Here is a 15,940-nt window from a genome sequence, read left to right on the forward strand (position 1 = left end):
CTTCTCTGAGTTACAGCCAATGCTCTTGCCTTGCACAGCTCTCTGCTCTCCCTGGGCACGGCAGGAAACCCTCTCAAAGTGCCTTTGGCCGTCACCGTTCCTTAGCCCTGGCACAGGAGATGCTGCCCAGCTCCTCTGCCTCAGGAGCACTTTGGGCTGATGGAGTCCAGCCCCCGGACTGGCCCCTGTCCCCATTCCCATGTCCCCGCTGAAGCAGAGCAGAGCTGACTCCTCGCTGTCCATGGGCACAGCCCCTGCTCGTCACAGCAATGGGGCCAGATCCCAGCAGAGCTCCAGGCACGGGGCTGAGGGAAGGGCTCTGAGAAAAGGAAAACTGGGGGGCAGGGCCAGGAGAAAGAGCTTGGACATTGCTCAGCAAAGTCTCCCCTGACTCCTCACTGTCTCCTCCTTCAACAGCACTCCATGGCCAGAGGCTCAAAATGTGCAACAGCAGCTCCATCAGCCCCTTCCTCCTGCTGGCATTGGCAGACACGCGGCAGCTGCAGCTCCTGCACTTCTGCCTCTTCCTGGGCATCTCCCTGGCTGCCCTCCTGGGCAGCGGCCTCATCATCAGCGCCGGAGCCTGCGGCCAGCACCTGCACAGCCCCATGTTCTTCTTCCTGCTCAGCCTGGCCCTCACCGACCTGGGCTCCATCTGCACCACTGTCCCCAAGGCCATGCACAATTCCCTCTGGGGCACCAGCCACATCTCCTACTCAGCATGTGCTGCTCACGTGTTTTTCTTTCTGTTCTTCCTCTCAGCAGAGGATTTCTTCCTCACCATCATGTGCTACGAGCGCTACGTGTCCATCTGCAAAGCCCTGCACTACGGGACCCTCCTGGGCAGCAGAGCTTGTGCCCACATGGCAGCAGCTGCCTGGGCCAGTGCCTTTCTCTACGCTCTCCTGCACACGGCCAATACATTTTCCCTGCCCCTGGGCCAGGGCAATGCCCTGGGCCAGTTCTTCTGTGAAATCCCACACATCCTCAAGCTCTCCTGCTCACACTGCCACCTCAGGGAACTTGGGCTCATCACTGTCAGTGCCTGTTTGGTGTTTGGCTGTTTTGTGTTCATTGTTTTCTCCTATGTGCAGATCTTCAGGGCTGTGCTGAGGATCCCCTCTGAGCAGGGCCGGCACAAAGCCTTTTCCACGTGCCTCCCTCACCTGGCCATGCTCTCTCTGTTCCTCAGCACTGTTATGTTTGCCCACCTGAAGCCCCCCTCCATCTCCTCCCATCCCTGGATGTGGCAGTGTCAGTTCTGTACTCGGTGGTGCCTCCAGCCCTGAACCCCCTCATCTACAGCCTGAGGAACCAGGAGCTCAGGGATGCCCTGAGGAAAGTGAGGACTGGATACTTTTCACAAGTTAAAATCTTTCTATTTCCTTCTGCCATGCGAGGAAAATGATGACTAGGATGCTTCTCAGAAGCAATAAACTCTCTCTTTTCTGCTCCAGAACCTTCAGAATGTAACTCTTTACAATCTTGGCCTCTTTTTCCTCTTTGTCCATATTTTCATTGGTGCTTTTTCTTATTCTTTTTCTGGTGTTATTCTGCTTTTTATAAAGTACTGTAGTACTACTCCTTGCATTTCTGCATGAACATCTACCTTTCTTTTGAAACACAAAGACTTTCAGGAGGCTTCTTCCCTGTGCATTTGAATCAAAACAAGGGGCTGTCCTGACCTTTGTGTCCAAGGTTTGTTCCTCAGCCCTTCTCTGGCTCTGCAGGGGCAGTGCCTGTGGGCAGAGCTGGAGGGAAGAGACTCCCAGCACAGCAGCACGGCCAGGGACAATGGCCCAGCCTCTTCCCACCTCTGCTCTTCCCAGCTCCACACTCCCTTTCCCAGCCCTTCTGAGGGTGCAAGGCCGGAGTGCTCGGGCAGCTCGGTCACTGTCCTGCTGCGTGTCCGTGCTGTGAGCACAGGCAGGGACAGGCCACGGGCACTGCTGGGACACAGCCGGGCTCCAGCACAGCAGCTCCATCAGCAAAGGGCATCTCCTGGGGGCAGGGCAGGAAGGCTTTGCTCTCCTCCAGAGCTGCTGTCAGGAATGTGCCCCAGGAATGCCCTGGCAAAGCAAACCCCAGTGCCCAGGGGCAGGGGGGAGTGTGCAGGGGGGGCAGGCAGCAGTGTCCTGGCACTGCCAGAGCTCCTGGGATGGACCTGAGGGAGCAGCAGAGCAGGGCCTGGGCTGTGCCTTTGTTCCGGGCACAGCCTGGGAAGGTGCCCAGGGCAAGTGTCCCACACCAGCCCCTGCCACCAGCAATCCCAGCACTGGCCTCTGCCCTCCCCTGCAGGAGGTTGTTTGTCCCTGCACGGAGGGACACCAAGTGACCAGGCCAGCAGTCCGTGTTTGCTGTGTCCTGAGGAGCCTTCAGCAGTGCATCGAGTGGGTGTGGGGAGATGAACCCGAGTGAGCACAAACACCATCAGCAGCACTCGGGGCTGGCACAATTCCAGGGGCACAAACAGTGCCCTGAGGCCACTTCACTCCCAGAGTAATGTCCTCTGGGAAAGCACCTGTTATAAACATATATTATAGTATTGGCTTCTCGCAAAGTATTAAAGTAGATATTATATAATGTTAGAAATGCTTTTTGCTGTGTGGATGTAGTTTTCTCTCGTTTTAGCAAGAATGTTAGCAAGTGTGAGCAAGTAAGATAACCTCCAAGGGAGCAGAGGATGAGGCCCAAGGAGCTGCTAATCAACACTTTGTCCAGAGAACAAAAGGACCCAAAGGCTGCTCCGCCCAGAGAACGGGCAGCCAGGAGGGTCCGAGAGCTGCTATCACCGCTCTGCCCGGGGGGCAAAGAGGCCCAAAGCTGCAATCAGCCCTGACTGTCTGGAGAATTAAGAGATCCACCCCACCATCGACTCTTACCTAGCGGGCCCAACCCCAAGAATCAAAAGAAATAAAACCACAAGGCAGAAGACTACGCATGCTCTAAAAAGGCGGACCCAAGGAGTGGCCATGCAGATCAATTCCTGGAAAAGTTTTAATATGAATAGAGAACAGACAGTAAAAATGGTATAAAAGAGACTCACCTCGGGCATCAGGTGTGCTCTTGGCAGAGCGCCAAGGCACCCGGCCGTTATCCCTTTGCTTTATTTTACGTGTCTCTTATTGTCTTTATATTAAACTCTTTAAATTCTAACAGGAGAGTGAACCTCGCTTTTCACAGCACCTGAATTCTTTGCTGGGCTGTGCTGAGAACTGCATGCAGACAAACGTCCAGGGCAGGGAGGCTCCAGGGAAAGTGCTCAGGACAGCCAAGGGCTGCACAGAGAGACACCGGAGTGGTGGGTCTGTGGGGAGAAATCACAGCTGCCTCCCTTGGGAATCGCCCCCAGGACCTGGACAGGCTGTGCTGTGTTCTGGGCACTGACCTGGAACCGAGGGATGTGGAAAAGGCCTCTGGTGTCAGGGACGTTGGGAAGGCTGGGCAGGCACTGGCATTTGTCCCTCAGGGATTCCATGAGGGTCCTGCCAAGATGAGCTCTGCTCCTCCTTGGAGCCCTTCATGGGCACAGAGGGCTGAGAGACCTTTCCAGGACAGGCTCAGGCCAAGGAGCCCTTGAGTCTCTCAGCCCCCCGTCGGTGCCTGCTGGAATTCAATCCCCCTCCCCATCCCGCAGCAGCCCCGCATTTCCCTCCTCCAGCCTTGCTCTCCAGCACAGCCACGGGGGCTCTTCGGGCTCTCGGCTTTTCCTGCAGCCACCGAGGCCAGCTGAGCTCTGCCTTCCCCACACTCAGCCCTGCCCAGCGCAGGCAATGCCCAGAAATTCCCTGTGTGTCCCTGGCCTTGCTGTCAGCCCCGGCAGCGGCTCCGTGGCCCCTCTGTGCCCCGCTGCCCCAGCCATGGTGCCCCAGCCCCTGTGCAGGCCCAGCCCAGGACAGGAGCGCTGCGGGTGGGAACGGCCCCTGGGCCCTGCTGCCCACAGCAGCCTTGGGGCTCTGCGCTGTTGAGCTTTGGACGGGGTACCCTTCCTTCCCGGACCAGGGTGAGAGAGCAGAGGAGGCTGCTGTTCTGCTGAGTTCTGTATTTCATAGTCTCACAGCTTTCTTGAAGGCAGAGTTCAAAGGGGGTTACATGATAAAGGCAAGCAGCAACAGCAACAACAGGCAAAAACAGCTTCTTCTTCTTCTTCTATATGCTCTATATGCTCTATATGCTCTATATGCTCTATACTCTATATTTTTTCTTGCCAAAGTGTGGATTATATTTGTTAATTGACCAATAAGAGTAACACACGATTCCAGTTTTCCTTTTCTTAACCTATCCTGGTCTAATTCTAACAGTCGTAAGCCTCACACCAGTGTTACACAGGTATTACACAGATTTGCGGATGCAGTTTCTATCAGCTCTTATTGTTTACGTGAACGCTCTATCTAAAAAATGTGAACAGTGTCATTCTATCCATTTTTTGTCTAAAGTAAAGAATTCTGTGAAAAGGTAACACTGCTGCAGTAAGAACTGTGTTTAAGGTCTCTGCTGCAGCTTTTCAATGTTTAAGGCACTTAGCATATATTTCTACTAAAGGTTAAAAAATCTGTATTTCTATTTCACTTTGGTGTGACTTCATGTATCTCAGCTTGTCCAAAGGTTTTAATTCAACCCCTGTGCTTTGGCTTCCCTCTGGGCCTGAGTCCAGAGGAGCTTTCACTTCAACAAAACAGAACACTTACAGGAAAAGTAAATGGAGTGGGAACTCATGAGAGATTGAATTTTCTCTGATTCAACTCCAGGATTGATGCCATAGACTTCTGAGTGGAAGAATAATTAATTCATTCTCCTTAAGACAATAAATCAAGAGAATAAATTAGACTTTTGTATCAGGTATGAGTGAATAGATTGCATCCAACACAAGTTTTTCCTGTAGGATTTTTATTTTATTTTTTATTTTCTCAGGAGATTGTATCAAGGCAGAGGAATTAAATTCAAGATATTTGTAGCAAAGAGATCTCTGCTGAACTGATTGTTCCAAATAAACATATCCCTTACCCCATATTTCCATGACCAGAAGTTTTTCTAATTTTGGACTCTAGTATATTGTACTGTATGTGTATTCAGAATACTTTGCAACAGTTAAATTTGCTTAAATTTCATTTCAGGCATTTACTTAATTTTAAGAATTTGCCTCATTTCAGCCATCTTTTAAAAAGTATTTTCACACTTTCATTTTTTTTGTCTGTTACCTTTTCTGTGAGGAGGATCATCATTGGGGTTTTCTCTTGGTACCTCACTAATGCACTCTGAGAGCCATGTTCTGTGTTATTAATGTAGTAGTGATCCGGGGTTCATGGATGGCTACTGCAGGAAACTTGATGGCCAGTAGTGAAAACAGCAAAAATAATGATGAGAGGAGCCACAGACGTTCTGCTGTCTGAGAACTGTGAACTGCCAAAATCAAAAAGGTCAGTGCTCTTCTGGTTCAGAATGCCCTTCAGTTGGAGCTGGAACATACTTTGGGCTAAGAGCCTGAGCACAAGAGGCTGTAGCACCTATTTTGTTCAGCAGTTCCCTATTGCCCTACTCCATACTCCACTGCATTCCAGCATGTGATTTGCTGAGCTGTAGACTGTCCCTGAGTGGTGTGATTGCCTGGAATGCTTGAAAATTTGGCTTCACATCCCTCAGTTTCTTTTCAGCATTTTCTCTGTTGCCCTCGTTGCCTCACACCAGCCCCTGTTTTACTTCTAGATGGAGAACAAGGTTACAAACTACAACTTCTCTTCCTATGTACTTAGAGGGGTTCTCACCTGTAATAATAAATGAAATAGGTTTCATTCCTTTTGATTCCTCCTGGTATGATGCAAAGAAAGGAAAGGTAGCTGGAACTATGGCTTTTTGGGGTGGCTGTTATACCAGAGCCCTGGATCTGTATTAGGGATATTCGTGTTGGCCAGACTGTCTCAGCAGAAAGAGGGAGGAGTGCAATATTAATGTCAGGAGCTCATCCCTGTCCGTGATTTATTAAAAGAAGCCTAGCTTCATGTCTTAGGCCCTGAATTAAATACCTGCAGTTTGGCTGCATGAGTTTGTATCTATGGATCCCACTTCTGTGCAATGTCTGAAGGCCAGGGAACTGCCTTTGTTACCTCTCCTACTGGCACTGCTACAGGAGAAGGAAAGAAATCCAACTAATTTTGAATCATCTAACGTGTCCCTTTTGGATACAGAATTCACTGAGAGCCATAAATACAGTGCGTGGCTTTAATAAAGCACAAACGTGAATTTTAAACCACACCTGGCATTGATGTTGCTTGGACTGAATGTGTGCACAGCCCAATGTTTCTCCTCATCGTCCCTGTTATGAATTTCTGCCATTTTTCCTCTTCATTCCTGTCTGAACAAAAGCAGACTTTGTGCCACTGAGTTGAGAACGTTATAAATAAGGTATGTAATTCGTGCTATTATGTATAAAATTGGAGTGTAATCAGACCCTACAGAGACCGAGTTTCAAAATCCCTTCAGCAGCCCAGCTGAGAGAAAAATTTCACAACACTAAAAGAAGTTCTCGCACAATAAGTGAGGATTCCACCCAGGTGGGGTTAGATCTTATCACCGGGACATTTGCACCATAACGACTTGATTGCCACCTTCTGATATCTACATCTCATCTGATAAGGAATCGGACATCCCGGGAACTAAAAATAACTGCTCCAGGAAGCAGAGATGGCCCATTCATCAGCAGAAATGGCCCACTCATCACCCAGGATGGACAATTCCTGGGATCCAGGAAAGGCTTTGTGCAGCCCAACTCCGGGACAAGAAAACTTCATGAATATGCTAAAATGACGAGAAGAATAGAATTAATTCGGACTCTGCCCAAAAAATGTATAAGAAGGGACCAGCCAAAGCAGCATCCGTGAACTTGGGAGGTCTGGTGCGACAGAGATCAGATCTATGCGTGTTCACCCAGCTCCGACCCCGGGCTCGGAGCTGCTTTTCTCCATCGTGGCTTTTAAAACCGATATTTCGGTCGCATAATAAATGTCATTTCTTTATAAATTTTGATTGGGCAATTTTGTTTATCTTAAGAACATCCTTCTCAGGCATCAGGAAACTGCCCCATCTCTTTGTTCACCATCTCGAGTGCTTTTCTCACTCAGAGAGGATGGTAACACCACAGGGATTCGTGTACTGACTCTGAGCAGCAAGCTTTGGCCCTGGTGAAGCTGAAGGACCATAAGGCAAGGCAGGAATTTGTTAAGAAGTTCTCACTAATCCCTGGATTTGAAGGAATGATGGAATAAATGGCAAACCTTTTGCTTCAGGCACTGGAGCAGATGATTTTTCTAACAAATAATATTGTTTTGAGTGTTACTGAGCTCATTCACCTTGTGAGGGATTTTTTCTTTAAAAAAACATTGATTTCTTTGTACCTTAACTGCACAGCTTTTGAACAGCTGGGTGCTTTTGTGTTCCTTCTCCCGTTTATGATGTCAGTGTGCTTTTTACTGCATATCCAAGAACAGCTTTTAATTTTTCTCATTTTTAGCTTCACTTCCTAGTTTTTACAGTTAAGTGCATTTTTTATGTTGTAGGTCACCTGTCACATTTCCCTCGGGCAGTATCTGTACACTGCAAGTGATTCAGCCTCTCTCTTTCTGTTTCATCTCATGCTAATGGCTGGGAGATGTTATCTGGGTTAGCCAGGCTAAGGAACATCCTGTTCTTGCTTGATTTTCTTGAGCTGAGAACCTTCTGGCTATCTCACTGCTCCTTGGAGTATTATGTTGCTCTGGGTTCTGCAGATAGTTATCTGAGGTGGGAACTGGCCAGATGAGTTGCTGCCCTTTGTAAATGGCTCTGTTTAAATTTCTGTGCTATCTTGGACACCGCTTAAGGTGTTGGGTCCTTCTTGCTTCAGGTGCTGTAAAATGGGAAGATGAGAAATTCCTTCCCATCACTGATCAAAGTCCTGGCCAATCTCAGTATCAGGGGAGATCTTAATGTGATGAATTTCCTTTGCTGCAGTATCTGTGCCAGGCTTTTCTCCCTTGTGTTTGATCGTTTATAACATACACAGATACATGTTTTACTTAGGGAAAATCTGGGAGCATGGTGTGTTCATAGCTACTCGGTAACATATTTTCAGTATATATAACACGTGAATGGAAAAGGGGAAGTGCAGCACAATGAGTGTGTTTTGGGTATCTCCTGCAGATGTTGAATCTGTCCATAAGAAGAGATTTCTAAGAAAGTTTTATTAATGAACGTTGCATCATTGCTTTTTTTATGCTTGCAGCTGCTCAGAGGGAAGGAAAGTCCCACGTCTCTCTTACACTTGTTGAAACACAGCATGATTTGTTGGTGTATATAAATTTAAGCTAGCTATTTCTCATTTGACTTCATTTTGCTTTGTGCCAAGGTCCTCTGGAGTAACTGAAACAAAAGTAAAATGCCTGTTCTGATGGAATGATTGAATAAAATGTAAAAGGATAGCAACAGTCAAATTAGATCCCCTTGCTGCTCATTGCCAGGAAGAGCTGGTTCATTAAACCAAAGCAGGATGGAAGTGATGAGCAATGTGCTTGCTTAAAGGATTCCTCCCTTGAGAGGGTGATGGTGTCACCTGGATCCTTGAGATCATCATCTGCTGCTTGCTGACTGCCTCTGAGGAACAAGCCTCAATGTCACCTTACCTGTCTGTGACCCATCGGCCTCGGGAAACAGCTGCTTTCTCTCATGCTGCACTGGTTTGGAAAGGAAGGAAGAGGCAGGAAAATTGTGACTTTCACCTGTGTGAGTGCTTTGGTGGCAACAAGATTGTGTCTTTCTATGTAAGAAAGTGTGTGTGTGTCTCTCTTAAAAAGCCTGGTGCTTGTTATCTTTGCTAAGCAATTGCAAAGAACCAATGAAATAGAGAGACAGTGTTGTGGTAGATATTAACTTTTAATGAGCTTACAGAATAGAGCCTCTCATAATCGGAATTCCTTAGCTCTACAGAGATAATGAAAATAAGAATGCAGTGAAGTTGCTATATACACTAGCAGATGATTTCCAAACACTGAAACCCAAAGGATTTAAAATTTATTCTGCTAAGAAATTGCTTGGGACATGCAACTCTTGGACAGGAACTACATTTCATGCTAAGTAGACATCATCTGGTTATGTTGAAATGTAAAGACTCAATTGGGGTCTTGCAGAAAGCAGTGGTAGAAGTACTGTTGGCTTTGCTAAACGCAGACCTGGGCCAGTGGGAACTATCCTGGTGCTGGCAGACAACAAGGTCTGCATGGAGGCGGGGGTGGGGGAAATCACGGGTAGGGCTTGGCCCCAGTATTTTCAGAACTATAAAGGACTTGGAATGGCCTGGGAAATTCTGTTCCGGGTAGAGCTGATGATGGGATGGGTCAGCATTTAGGAAATGCTGATTAAATGAAGGGCACGCAGGGAGTTGAAGACATTGTGTTAAGGTGAGGAACAAGACCGGGACACCGCGCTGGGGCCCCGCGCACTTTTCCAGCCCGGCCGCCCCCACGGGCCGGGCCCCGCGGCTCCCGCTGCCGCCCCCCAGCACGGGGCTGTGTCCCAGACCCCACGGTCCAGCCCGAGGGTTGGGGGCGGCAGCGGAGCTGCTGGACGGAGCTTCCAGCCCCGCCAGCCGCGGCTCCGATCCCTTGGGCCGTGACGCCGGGGACGGGTGTCCGTCGGCACTCGGGTCTGTCAGCTTTTGCAATGCAGAGGGAGAAACTGAGTCCCAAGGGGTGTCGCTTTCCATCAATCGCTATTTCTCCTCTCTTTTCCATGACGGATTTCACAGCGCTTCCTTTCGCCCCAGAGATTTGGAAAACAAAATTCCCGGCTGCCCCGGCATCCCTGCAGCTCTCCACAGCTCCAGCCTCGTCCCTCCTCTCCGTTTCCTTCTCTCCAGTCTCTCCCGCCTGGCCCTGCCGGCTCGGAGGAAGGAGATTCCCCCGGCACCCCCTGCCTCCTCCTCCTGTCCCGTGGGGCACAGTTGGTGCTTCTGGAGCCGCCTGCCCGCGCAGCCGGACCCGCCCTGCGGCCACTCAGCGCTGCAGCCGAGGGAATGAATTGCAGGCACCGCTGCGCTGGGCTGGCCCTGGCCGGGTGCCCGGGGCCACCAAAGCCGCTCTGGCACTCTGCTCACAGCTGCAGCACACAGAGCACTGAAGGAAAGGCTTGTGGGCTGGGATCGGGGCAGGGAGAGCTCACTCACTGCTCACTGCCAGGGCCACAACAGACCCAAACTGGGGAAATTAATGGAATTTATTTCCAAACCAATCACACCAGGACAAGGAGAACTAAAACAAATCCTAAAGAAACACCTTCCCCACCCCTCCCTCCTTCCCGGGCTCCCAGTCTCCGCCCGCAGTCCCTCCTCTGCCCTCCCTGCACGGCAATCGTGTCACCAGCCATGAACTTGGCTTTTGCCTCATCCCGGGATCTCTTCCCGGACAGGAAGAACTTTCCCCAGCACAGATTCAGGCTGTGGCAGCCTTTGAGGCTCAGGGTGTTTCTCCTGCAGCTCCTTGCAGGTCTCCTCTCCCCGTGCCGGCTCTCCTGCGCCACAGAACTCTGCCGGCTGCAGCTTTGCAAACGTCAGCTCCAGGTCTGGATGTTCCTGCACGATTTGCTCGAGGTCCTTGGGGGCTGCATCCGATCCACTGTTGTTGTGCTCCCCCTCGGCACGGAGCCCATGGATCTGATGGCCCCTGGCCAGGGCCTGGCACAGGAGGTGGAACCTGGGTGCTGCTGCAGCGGCGCCGGGGGAGCCCCAGGACTCGCTGTGGCCGCTGTGGCAGCCGCAGCACAGCCCGTTCCCAGCGAGGAGCCCAGGGCTCCGTGGGGCTCTGCAGGACCTCGGCCCTGGGGCTCGTCTGCATCAGCCCGGGCAGCTGGGCTGGACTTGGCTTCGTTTGTGTCTCTGGCTGCCCTGGCACAGCAGCTGCCCAGCGCTCAGGGGACAGCAATGGGAGCGGGGCAGGTCGGGGTGAGCTTCAGTGTCTGTGCCCGGCAGAAATGCCAAAGCCTTCCCTAAGGAGCAGCGAGTGCTGCCAGAGCACAGGATGCTGCTGCTGCTGCTGCTGCTGAGCACGGGACGGCCCCAGGGCTGATGCCAGACAAAGCCGGGATGGGAGCCACAAACAACGGGAGGGGGGGGGAGGGGCAGGAGAGGACGAGGAAGAGCGAGGGGGGAGGGCGGATGGAGGAGCAGGAGCGGCAGGAAGAGGAGAGATAAAAGGGGAGGGGCGGGAGGAAGAGGAGAGATAAAAGGGGAGGAGCGGGAGGAAGAGGCAGGACAGAGGAGGCAGGAAGAGGAGCCTCCACGTGCATCCATCGCTCTCTGTGTCCGCAGCTCTCGGCCTCGCTCCCCCCATCCCGCAGGTGACCGGGTAGGGACAGCTCGCCCCAAATATCTTGGGCAGTCACTGGGGTTATTTTTGGGAGAGGGGATTTTTGGAGCTTGGAGGACTCCAGCACCGAGCCCCAAATATCTTTGTTGGTTCCTGGGGGAAGGGGGTTTGGTGGGGCGGGGGGGGAGGCGGATGTTTGGATCTTACAGGGCTCCAAATGTGAGTCGGAAATGCCCCTTGGGGGATATTGGGGAGCCCCCGGCACGCGGGGTTTTTGGGGTCCCGGTGGCGGCTGCCGGGAGAAATGGGATGGGGCGGGATGGGGCCCGGGAAGGGTGGGATGTGGATTGGGGGGTGGGATGAAGTGTGGCGGAGGGGGATGGGCGGGATGGGGCCTGGGCTGAGGCAGCCGAAGGTTGGGGATGATGAGGCCGGGGGGACCCCACTCCTGAGGGGCGTGCGGGGTATCCGGCAGCTCGGAGGGAGTTTTGGGGCACCCCTAATCCTGAGGGGGTGGTGCCGGCAGCGGGGGACACGTGGCTCCGGCAGCTCTGGCCCCAGCTGAGCCCCCCCCGCCGCCAGCGCCCCCCGGAGCGGAATTTGGGGAGGGGGAGGTGGGGGCGGCCAGGCCGGGCCCCCCCGCGCTGTCCCGGCGGGGGCCGAGTGCGGGCGGGAGCCCCGCGGGGCCCGGCCCTGCCCGGGCACGGCTGATGCCGCCCGCCCGCGCTCCGCACTGGTCCGGACTGGTGCTCCCAGTGCCGTGCGGGGCGGGGCCGCTCTGGGGACCCCCCAGGGCACAGCGCGGCTGCTTTGGGGCTGTGGGCAGCGCCCGGCGCTGGGCATGGGGCGGGTGGGGGCAGCTGGGGCCGCACTGGTGGCACTGGTGGTGCTGGGAGCCCCCCGGCCGCGGGCGAGGAGCTCTGGGGTGAGGGGCGGGGGGGGGAAGGGAGACCCGTTTTAAAGAGGGGAAGAGCAGTGAAAAGGGGATCGGACTCCCCAGACTGAGTGGGAGAGGGAACTGAGAGCCCCAAACCAGGTACGTGGGACACGGAGGCTTTGGGGGAGGATGAGAAAGGAGAGGGGGATATTGGAGAGAGGGAGGAAAAAGGGAGTGGGACCCTTCCCCTTCGTGGGGTCCGTTGGTGGATGAGGATTGGGGGATGATGGGAAAAGGGTGGAGGAGGGGAAAGATGGGGGGTGGGACCTCCAGAGGAGTGGGAGGGGTTCTGGAGAAGCCCAAAGTTGCCATCATTGCAGGGGACTGATCTCCTGTGGGAAGAGCTTTGGCCGGAGCACGGAGCTGATCTCCCAGCACAGGATCCAAGTGGGGGAGAAGTCCTGTGTCTGCCCAAGCTTTGCCCAGAGGTGCCATCTCAGAGGAGAGAGACCCTACAGGGGCCAGGAGGGCAGGAAAAGCTTTCATAGGAGCTCCAGCCTCCCCAGACACCAGGGGATCCACACTGGGGAGCCCCTATGGATGCCCAGACTCTGGGAAGGGCTTCACCGTGAGCCCCAAGCCCCTGGAACACCTGGAGGAGCCACCTGGAGGAGGGTCCCTACAAGTTCTCGGCTGCAGGAAGAGCCCCAAGGAGCCCAGGTCCCTCCAGAACCACCACCTGAAGCAGAAGGTGGTGACAACTCTCCATCCCAGGGCCCTGGGAACACTCTGGGGTCTCCGGGCTGACCTCTCCCAACAAGAACTCACAGCAGCCCTCATCCTGCCCCTAAAATCCCTTGGGATCTCCCATCAGTCTCTGCATTCCCCGCTCCCCTCTCCATCCTGACATGAGACCAGAGGGGTGGAAGTCCCCACCCAGGGTGACCACAACACCAAGTTTTTATCTCCACCCACCAATTTTGCATCTTTTCCCTTGGCCAGGTTACCCCAGGGCGTGGGAGCAGCCCAGAGCCCTGCACTGCCCATCCCGACCTGTCCTGGCTCCATTCCCATTCCTCCCGTGGGATGTGAGGGGCTTGGGGAACAGGGGAGGAGGGATGGAAGAGAAGAACGGGGGAAGAAGAAGCAGGAGAAAGGATGGAGAGAGGAGGAGCAGGAGGTGGGATTAGGGAGAAGGAGGAGGACGGATGAAGGAAGACGAGAAGAAGGTGGAGGAAGAGGAGGGAGCTCGTGGGTCCAGCAGTCCCAGAATTTGCAGGCCCCTCACCCCAAGGAGCATCGACCCCCCCATCCCACAGGTGATGGGGAGGGGGAGCTTGGCCCAAATATCCTGGGGAGTCCCTGGGCCAGTGTTTGTGGGGGGGATGTTTGGATCTTGCAGGAGTCCAGAGCTGAGCTGTAGGTGCCCCTTGAGGGGATACTGGGGGGTCCCCAGGCGGTGTTTTTGGGGGGTCCCTGTGCTGGCTGCTGGCAGAGCCTCAGTGGGGGGTGGTGGGATGTCAGGTCCACCCCATGCTGGTGGGTCAGGCACGGCCACCTCCAGCCCGGAGCCAGGGGGCTGCGGGACCCCTTGGGAGAGCCGGAGGGGGAACCTCGGGAGCCCCAGAGTGGGACGAGCAGAGAGGGGCAGTACCGGGAGCAGGGGAGCCCCGGCAGTCTGGAGGAGCGAACCCCTGTGACCCCCAGGGCCCCAAAGTGGGGAGCCCAGAGAGGGGGGAGCGCCGCCATTCGCGGGACCCTCAACAGCCTGGAGAGGGGCAGGGGGGACTCCTTGGACCCCCTGCACCCCGAAGCAGAGAATAAGGGGAGAAGGGACCTGGGGATCCCATAACCCCCAGCATCCCTAAGTGGGGAGACCAAAGCGGGGAGCTTTTGGATTCCTGGGACTCCCACCAGCCTGGGGAGGGTGGAGACCAAGGAGAGAGGGGGACCCCAATAAAAGAGGAACCCCAGCAGCTGGGACAGGGGGGAACCCCCGGACACCAAAGGGGAGAGACCAGAGACAGGGAACTCCTGAGAGGCTTTTTCAGAGCAGATTTTTATGGACACACAGTGCCCAGTGACTTCTAGAGATGGACTTGGGCAGAGGGACCTTAAACTCAATGTGCTCATCCCTTGTTTTCCCCAAACCAGGACTTCCCATTCCCAGCCCTTGGCCAGATGGAGGAGGAGGCTGTGAGGAAGAGGAAGATGCCCCGGGAGCCCCAGGCAGGTGAGGAGGAAGTCAGTGCCCCTTTCCCCTCTCTCCTGCTCCATCTCCCAGCCCAGCATCGCCCCCGGCTGCAGGACAACCCCGCTGCCGACGCCGTCCTGCCGGGGACGGACTGGGGGGATCTCCTTCCCCTTCCCTGTGGCACGGAGGCAAATCCCATCCTCTCCTTGTCCTTCCTCCCCAGACAAGGAGCTGAGCACGGAGCCCAGGGAGGACAAATCCCCGCGGCAGAACCTGGTGGAAGAGGCCGTTTTGAGCGGCTCCACGGCGCAGGAATCCAACGGGGAGGAAAAGCCCCGGAGATCCCACAGGAGGAGGGGCTGCAAACGCAGCCCAGGGTGCTCTGAGGAGGAAAGACCCACCCTGTGCCGGGAAGGCGGCCGGAGATGCAGCCAGAGGTCAGAGCTGGTGGTTCATGAGCAGCTTCACAATGGGGAGAAGCTCCACACGTGTGGGGAATGTGGGAAGAGCTTCAGGTGGAGCTCCCACCTGATCCGCCACCAGATGATCCACACCGGGGAGAGGCCCTACGAGTGTGGGGAGTGTGGGAAGAGGTTTCACACCAGCTCCAATCTCCTCCGGCACCAGCGGATTCACACGGATGCGAGGCCCTTCCGCTGCCCCGACTGCAGGGAGGGCTTCAAGCAAAACTCTGACCTCATCAAGCACCGGCGCATCCACACCGGGGAGAGGCCCTACGAGTGTGGGGAGTGTGGGAAGAGGTTTCACACCAGCTCCAGTCTCCTCCGGCACCAGCGGATTCACACGGATGAGAGGCCCTTCCGCTGCCCCGACTGCAGGGAGGGCTTCAAACGAAACTCCCACCTCGTCACCCACCAGCGCATCCACAACGGGGAGAGGCCCTACGAGTGTCCCGAGTGTGGGAAGAGCTTCTCAGACAGCTCTAACTTGACCCAACACCAACGGAGGCACCGCTAAGGGAAGCCCTGCGAGTGCCCCGACTGTGGCAAGAGCTTTGTCCTCTGCTCCAACTCCATCTCCCATCAGAGGAGCCACGTTTGGCAGAGCCCTGGTGACCCACATTCCCTGTGATCCAGGTTGGGAAGAGCCCTGGCTGGTGCTCTCCACGTTCTCCTGGATCCCTGTAGGCACCTGGGTGAACGCAGGGGCAGGAACATCCATCGGGACTCAGATCAACATTGGAGATCCATTGGGAAGAGCTGATTTTTTTACCTTTACACCCTAAAATTTTCATCTGCTCTGTCCAAATGTTTCTACTGGTGGTATCAAGCAACCCTGGATGATCTTGGAGATCTTCTGCAGCCTAAGTAATTTCTGTGTTAATCCCATTGAAACAGTAAAAATTGGTGTAAAAATAAATTAAACAAAGAGGTCTAAAGCGGCGCCATTTTACCAGAATTTGGGGGTGAATTTGGGGTTCAGGGGAATATTCGGGAGGATCTGAGTGTTGTGAAGCCATGAAGCCAGGCAGATAGGGGCCACAATCTCGTAGTTCTGGGGGCAGAACATGTCCACCTGAGC

General features: G+C 54.3%; 1 protein-coding gene across 1 annotated transcript; it reads left to right on the forward strand.

Annotated features, from left to right (window-relative positions):
* Positions 1 to 440: 440 nt before the first annotated feature.
* LOC309585725 (olfactory receptor 14J1-like) lies at positions 441 to 1,289 on the forward strand (the record flags this gene model as incomplete). Its single annotated transcript, XM_082303617.1, has 1 exon — positions 441 to 1,289. The coding sequence occupies one exon, from the start codon at positions 441 to 443 to the stop codon at positions 1,287 to 1,289; it is 849 nt and encodes a 282-aa protein (XP_082159743.1).
* Positions 1,290 to 15,940: the final 14,651 nt, after the last annotated feature.

The sequence above is a fragment of the Coloeus monedula genome (assembly GCF_965178545.1).
Source record: "Coloeus monedula genome assembly, contig: HAP1_SCAFFOLD_167, whole genome shotgun sequence".
NCBI lineage: Eukaryota > Metazoa > Chordata > Aves > Passeriformes > Corvidae > Coloeus > Coloeus monedula.